The following is a 7,286-nucleotide window of genomic DNA, read 5'->3' on the forward strand; positions in this document are numbered from 1 at the left end:
GCTGAGGGTGGTGAAGCACTGGCCCAGGTTGCCCAGAGAGGTGGTGGATGCCCCATCCCTGGAAACATTCCAGGTCAGGTTGGACGGGGCTCTGAGCAACCTGATCTAGTTGAAGATGTCCCTGCCCACGGCAGGGGGGTTGGACTGGATGACCTTTAGAGGTCCCTTCCAACCCAAACTATTCTACGATTCTGTGATTTTAAAAAATTGTCTGGGTTTTTAAATAGTTTTCCAACAATCAAAAATAGGAAGGTATGCTTTGAATTGAGTAGTTTTCCAGCTGAGATTATTTTTTCACGAGAAAATGATGAGTCCTTCCTCCTGTCTTGCCCCGGTCCCGTATTTCCCTTCTGTGTCCTCTTCCCTGGACATACCTTCAGGAAGACCGTGTTTCTTGCTGATCTCTGACTCGCTGCACCAAGCCAGATATTTTGACTTGTAAAGGCTTCCTTCCCTAAGTTAGGGACAACAGCAGCAAAATTTTCCCTGTCTAGGTATCTTGAAATTTGGTTGGTATTGCAGGCTTAGACCAAGCATTCGAAGTAGGGCAGCAGAGCAATATGCTACACCCGCGCTCTTCTTTGAAAACACAGCAGCAAAGGCTTATACTTGAGATGCCTCTGGGAGTGAGTGCCCGGCTCCTGCCGAGTGCCAGCGGGCAGCGGGAGCTGGCAAGCTCGGGAGCCACCACCTCTGATGGTGGCAGGAAACCACCGGTGAGGGGACCACAGTTTAAAACCCCTCTTGAGAGCAACCCTCAGAGGGAGCTGGAAATATTCAGGCAAAATGCTTGGGAGCCATGATTTCAGCTGAAAATGGGGGAAGTTCTTATCCGCAGAAGAGGGACTGGGTCCTTCCTGCCGCCCCAAGTGGATAAAGGGCTCTTGACTCCCCATTTCAAGGACTTAGTCCATCATACAGCCTGATGGTCTGGCTCACGAACCAACACAGATCTCTAGGACAGGGAAGGAAACCCTTTGGGGCTGTTGCTCACCTCCGACCAGAGCATTTCTGTCTCCATAATCTCATTTTCCTGGAGATGACAGCAGTTACCTGAAGGTGTCTTTGCTCTGTGCGAAGCTACAGCTTCACTGACTTCTGACGGTGCCAACTGCTGGTCCAGAGCCATGATGCTGATGCTTCACCCTGCCGGTCAGAGGACAGGGAAGGAAACCCTTCGGGGCTGTTGCTCACCTCCGACCAGAGCATTTCTGTCTCCATAATCTCATTTTCCTGGAGATGACAGCAGTTACCTGAAGGTGTCTTTGCTCTGTGCGAAGCTACAGCTTCACTGACTTCTGACGGTGCCAACTGCTGGTCCAGAGCCATGATGCTGATGCTTCACCCTGCCGGTCAGCAGCCTCTCGCCAGCCACAGACCGGCAGGCAGCAGAGCTGGCAGCTGCAGCTCGGGAGGAGCATTTGTGAGCTGCCTGCGGTTACGTGCTCGGCAGGGGCTGGGGGCTGCTGCTTCGCATGGAGGCAGGAGCCCACCTCTCAGCCAAGTTGGCAGCATCTTCTGGGAAACGCCTGCCGAGTTTCTAATATCACACTTAACCTCTGATTACAAAAAGAAAAATGCAGTCTGGCACACTACCCGGGAAATGTTTCCAGTCGCGTTTTATTCTGTCCAAGAAACACAGGAATACTCATTGCTTTCTCTGTCCTATGTACTCTTACAGGATAGAGTAAAAAAATATAGGAAAATAGACAGGCACGAGGTCCTCTGCTAACTGGAGTGTGTTTCTCTTCCTTTTAGTCCACCCTTGGATTTATTGCCTTGGTAATCAGCACTCTGCACACACTCACGTATGGATGGTCGAGGGCCTTCGATGAGAATCAGTACAAATTCTACCTGCCTCCGACCTACACCCTCACGCTGCTCGTCCCATGTACTGTGATCCTAGCAAAAGTCATCTTCAGTTTGCCCTGCATCCAGCAAAGACTTCTGCGAATCAGGAGGGGCTGGGAGAAGGGGAGATACGTGAAGTTTGTTCTGCCCAGCGCAACGGGGGAATATTCAAGCGGGGAGACCTCTAGCAATGTCTAACAGAGCCCCGTCTGCAACAGAGGATTTCAAAGCACTATCAACATTTCTATAAAGGTGTTTCTTTTTCTTAAATATATGTATGTTTTGGTATAATTATATTGTGGGTAAATAATAAAATTTGGTGACTTTAGAAAATGGATGGCCATAAAACTAGTTTAGACAGTAGTAGTTAAATTATATTGCTGATTTGCTAGGACAATTATTGCCTTAAAAATGACCGTGAAAGCCGAGCTAGCAGCACTAATATACATGGGAAACCGATGGACTCTGTTAGTCGGATCAGTCACTTGAGGTGCTGGCTGGCAGCCGCCCAGACCAGTACTTCTCGGTTGCTTCCCGAGCTGCTGTCATAAATTTCAATGCCTTTTTTTTTTTTTTAACATGAAGTAGCACAGATTTTCTGGGTTTTATGACAGCAAAGATATCCTGCCTCTTGAGTGTCTGGATCAATCAAGGCAGTGAGGTTTAGAAAGATGAATTGTCTCTGGTTTTGGTCTCCTCAATAAACTCTATGGACAAGTAAGAACAGCAATATCCATGTTATGTAGCGTCTGCAGATTTTACTAAAAGCATCCAAACCTGACAGCAAGTCCAAGTATCCCTGTTCTCTCAAAAACAGACAGCCCTTCTGGTCCTGTAAGCTGTGCCTGGTGCACGTTTATAAGCTACAGAAATAAAGCACCTTTTCCAGGAGTATAAAAGCATTTGAAGAGAGAGATGTCCCTAACATCACACGTCTGGTCTGCACTGCTGGCTCTGAGATGACAGCTGCTGCTGCATGTTGTCTGTTTTACTAAGCCGAAGTTTCAAGCAGTATTTGATGGAAATAGAGCGAAGATAATTATCGGAAAGACCTGCTGCTTCACTAAATTACATGGAGAAAGCCAAGGCCTTCCAGCTGGCCTTACATCAAATAATAGGGTGAAGCTTTTAGAAATCATTGTCACCTGAACATGCCCATTTACGCAGACAAAACAGCAGCTCTAAACCCATTCGTTTCACTAGCAATAATAAGATCTTCGAACGGTCTTGCAAAGGGATCAGCAAGTCTTGACTACAACATGAAAATACAGCAGTTGTACATTTTGGGCACAGTCCTTCACTGCCTTGCACCTTAAAAAGTCACTTGCTAGATCACAAAGCAGGTATCAAATGCTCTTCTGACTTCACACCCACTTTGGACATGGTACAGGGCAATGAAGATTTCTGTCCTAATTTCATTTTCCACCTGTCACTTTCTATCCCTTCAAGCTCTTGCTTTTTATCAGAATAATTCTTTAGGTTTTGGACATCCAAATCACCAGAGAATGGACAGTCATTCACAAAAGCTCATTTAAAAGCAAGCAATCGGGATGACACAAGAAGACCACCTCAGTAAGGTCAGACACAAGGACATGGCTAGACTAGCCTCATTTTCCTACAGTTAAGTAAAAGACACCACTCAGTGTTCAGTATTGCTTTGAAAAACAACAGCTGTCAGCATCAAATGAGGTGCGGTTTGTGGAACAAGAAAGTACTTGTTACTAGACCAGTTAATATAAATAGGCGGGAAATTATCAACTTTGGGGCACATAAGCCCTTCTACAAGCCAACATTGCTTCTGTAACCTGGATGATTTCTACACAGAGAGAGAATCTTAAGAATTCACTGTTTAGCCTCAAATAACTACAGTGAGTAACATTATCCAAATATTGCTCACGGTGCCAGTGATGATATTGAGGGATTTCAGTTCTTGCCTAAGGCTTACAGTAAAGTCTCCAAATGCCACTTCTTTTCACTGAATAGAAAGAAATCGGCATGAGGGAAATGCCTAGATTTCATAATCAGCTGATTTTTTTGTTTTGTGTTTTTTTTGGCAACACGGGGAAGGTACCATTCTTTCCCACTGTCCTTTTCAGAAAGCTGCGGTTATTCAGGTTTCTCCATCCACCTTCACAACCTAGCCCAGATCAGCACCTGATCAAATCACTCACCAAGCAGATTGATTACCCAGCACTATTTATTTGTGGTTGAATGGCAGGTTAACTTTCCGCATGGATTTGAGACAGTGTCACCTGAGTATAATTCCACCCACTCCAGTTTAACTCATCCTTGAGGGAAAATTGGATTCAGCAAGCTTGTTCTTTTAGTCTTCTCTTCCATTTCGTCATCAAGCAAAGTAAACGTAAAAGCACCAGTTTACACATTTTCTGGTTACAATAGTGTATTCCAATGCCTCTTTTTCCCACCTAAGCTTCTTTTCACATCTTTAGGTCAGGCAAGACTACTGCCTGGTGGCAAAAAAAAAAAGGATTGGAAGGCAGGGAAAGAACATTACACCGGCTTGCAGGCTTTGTCTTCAAGGGGAAAGGTGTGGTTTTATTGTGAGTCTCTGCAAGGTTAAAGACTCGCTTTTCTGCCCAGCAGAAGTAAGGTTTGCACCTTTGCTTTGTTTACATGACTTTCACGCCCATGTACCCTTTCCCATAGATGGCAAAGGGACAGTTTTCATGAGCAGAAGCAGAGTCAGGCACCCGGACCTACCTGAGGAGCTGACTCCGTTAGTGAGTCAGCACAGTGCTTTTCAGATGGTCACAAGCCCAGATGGACAGACGAGCCAGCTCAAAATCCCTGCAGCTACCACAGCTCCACCACATCTAAAAAAAGGCTGGTCAAGTGTCTCCAGGTAATGTCTGTGCCAACATACTGTCCAGCCAGTCACCGTCCCTTTTAAAGACTGAAACCAATTCCTATAAATGCAGAACAGCATTTCAAACGGAGCCCTCTGTAGGCGTATGGTCCTTAAAACCACTGACACAACAGTTTGAATAATTTCTTCTGGTTCTGGAACGCTGAAAAGTAGTTTGAGGAATTTTTCAATTATCTTTTCCCTACGAATTTTTTGATGTGGATAGGGGGTTTAGTGAGGTTAGCTTAAAATTTACAATTAACTGGTTTTGTACTTGGAGTTTCTCTCTCTCTCTCTCTCTCTGTATATAGGTACACACACACATATATATATTATTGCAGAATATATAGCCGGAATGTAAATTCCTTATATTTTTATTTTCTGTATTGCCTACTGTGTGCCTCTAGGATATGTAAGAACCAACCGAAAAGCTGTAAGAGTAAGGCCAGTTTTAATCACTGGTACCTGTTGTTATATAAAAGATATTCTGAACAGGTCTATATAATTATATCAGAACTCGTTTCAGTCTTTTTTCCCTCCTCCCCATAAACAATACCATTACTTTAATGGCAGTAGTAAAGTAGTGTGATTATCTAGAATTTAACCACTAGGAAATAAAACCCACTACAGCCAGCAGCTGGTAGAGTCTCGTTATCAAGGTAATAAGTGAAAAAGACCATTGCTGTGACTCATGGTGCCAAGGCCTCAATTACGGAGTTCCTATGCATGCGGGAGGGCACAAGTGTGTACAGACATACATTTCATTACAAGAGGCTAGTGATACTACACAGCACTTGTAGCACAGGATCAAACAAGCTTAATTCACTAAACAAAAAGTGCTGTTGATACAGAGTTCAAGGAAGAGGGAGTTCCAGATGAGAGTTTATGGGACTGGAAAGAAAAAGGGAGTTTTAATACTATCAATTTGTTCTCCGTTTCTTAAGTCATTTCTTCACAGAAGTGGCATGCCAGATCAACCAACTACTGGATCTGCAGCACTGCATTTTAATGAGCTAATCTGTAAGTTGATTTTAATGAGTTCATTTAAATTCCTGTGCTGAAGATTAACCTCTGCAGGTACAGTTCTCTCACTCCTTCTGTTTTATAATACAGGCTTTTAAGAGTGCAATTGGTTTCTTGCTCTTCAGGGATTTACTTACAAAGTGATATATCAAACTCCAGTTAAATCTTTAGGGGGGTGCACTCGCTTTAGCACTTCTATGCGATATATGTCCTCCAGTCTCTCCAAGTTGGCCAGAGCAGCTGTATGACCTCCTACAATCAACAACAAAAGTCTGGTGTTATCCTTGAGCTCAAAATTTCACGCACTGAGCTAGCAGGATCTGCGGACTGTGCTCCAGGTTTGAAGAATGAGATTTTTTACACTAGGACAGTTTTCTTTTATCTGTTTATTGTGCCTTAATAAGCAGCATCAGCTTTGCAGAATTTCTGCACAAGGTTTTTTAGCACAAGTCAGACCCATGCCTATTTTAAAGTTGAGCATGCAATACACAGCAGGAAGATACGATGTCTGATTAGGGACAGTTCTTGTTAGCAGAGCGTGTGCAGGACTTTCATAATCAAAGACTAAAAATAACCGTTGTGTGTAGCCGGTCAGGAGGATCACATATTACAAGCCATAGTATTACAGGAACCTTTCAAAGACTTAAAGTGGCACTACTGCAGTCCTCCTGAAAAGATAATCTGCTTTAGATTTAAAAACCTCAGCACTGGAGGATCCACTACAGCTGGTGTTCACCTGGTTAGTTACTCTTGTTATCTGTTTCCCATATCTGATCTGCAACTAGCTAGCTTCAGCTGCTGCTGCAGCATGCCAGCCTGCTGGCTTAAAGAGCTATCTACAATCAGATGTCTGCATTTAAGTAGCTGTCTCATTCAGCGCTCTAGAAAACAAAGTTACTGTGCAAGATTGAAGTCCATTTTCTGCAAAACCAGGTTTATTTGATTTGGGAGGGATGGGGCAGGGGAGTAGCGTGAAGAAATGGCCATGATACTAACTGCTAGGATATGAGGCTTCCATTTCTAGATTGCTGCTTTGACTCTAAAACCAACTGATGTCCTCGAGTTGGAGGGACACAAACACATGCATAGAGCCAAAGCTGTGACCTCAAAGTAGTATGAAAAACAGACCGATACCTCACCGTCCATTTTAAAAATCTCAGTTCACTGAAGAAAAGGGCCTTCCCAAACTGGCCTTAAAGAATATTTTCCCTGGGCTTCAGGTTAGAAAGCAGAATTAAACCTTCTCAAGATGTGAAATGAGAGCAGACAGCAGTAGTTCTTACAGTACTTGCTGACATTACTGGTACACAACACTAAGTCACCTGCCAGAGATCAGAAATGGACATAGAAAGATAAATTCTTATATTAATCTGTCATACTGAGCTCTTGAATGTATTCACTACCAATTGAAACTCACACTCTTCTGGCTAGCTGCTTTTGGCCCACTACAAAGGAAAGAATCTATTGCTATCAGAGGATGCTAGCAAACTAAAGGTACAATCCGTATCTCATCAAAAAATATCGTATCTACAGGAAGATGAAAGCT

The 7,286-nt window shown here is 43.8% G+C and overlaps 1 protein-coding gene across 1 annotated transcript in view; it reads left to right on the top strand.

The window, feature by feature from the left end:
- The window catches only part of STEAP3 (STEAP3 metalloreductase), a 13,152-nt gene extending 10,573 nt beyond the window's left edge, over positions 1-2,579 (top strand). Inside the window, exon 4 of the mRNA XM_009290978.1 lies at positions 1,759-2,579. Coding sequence (XP_009289253.1) covers positions 1,759-2,049 — 291 coding nt within the window. The 3' untranslated portion in view covers positions 2,050-2,579. The remainder of the gene's footprint in view (positions 1-1,758) is intronic.
- Positions 2,580-7,286: the final 4,707 nt, after the last annotated feature.

Source organism: Aptenodytes forsteri, unplaced genomic scaffold, assembly GCF_000699145.1.
Source record: "Aptenodytes forsteri isolate BGI_AS27 unplaced genomic scaffold, ASM69914v1 Scaffold29, whole genome shotgun sequence".
In the NCBI taxonomy this organism is placed as follows: domain Eukaryota; kingdom Metazoa; phylum Chordata; class Aves; order Sphenisciformes; family Spheniscidae; genus Aptenodytes; species Aptenodytes forsteri.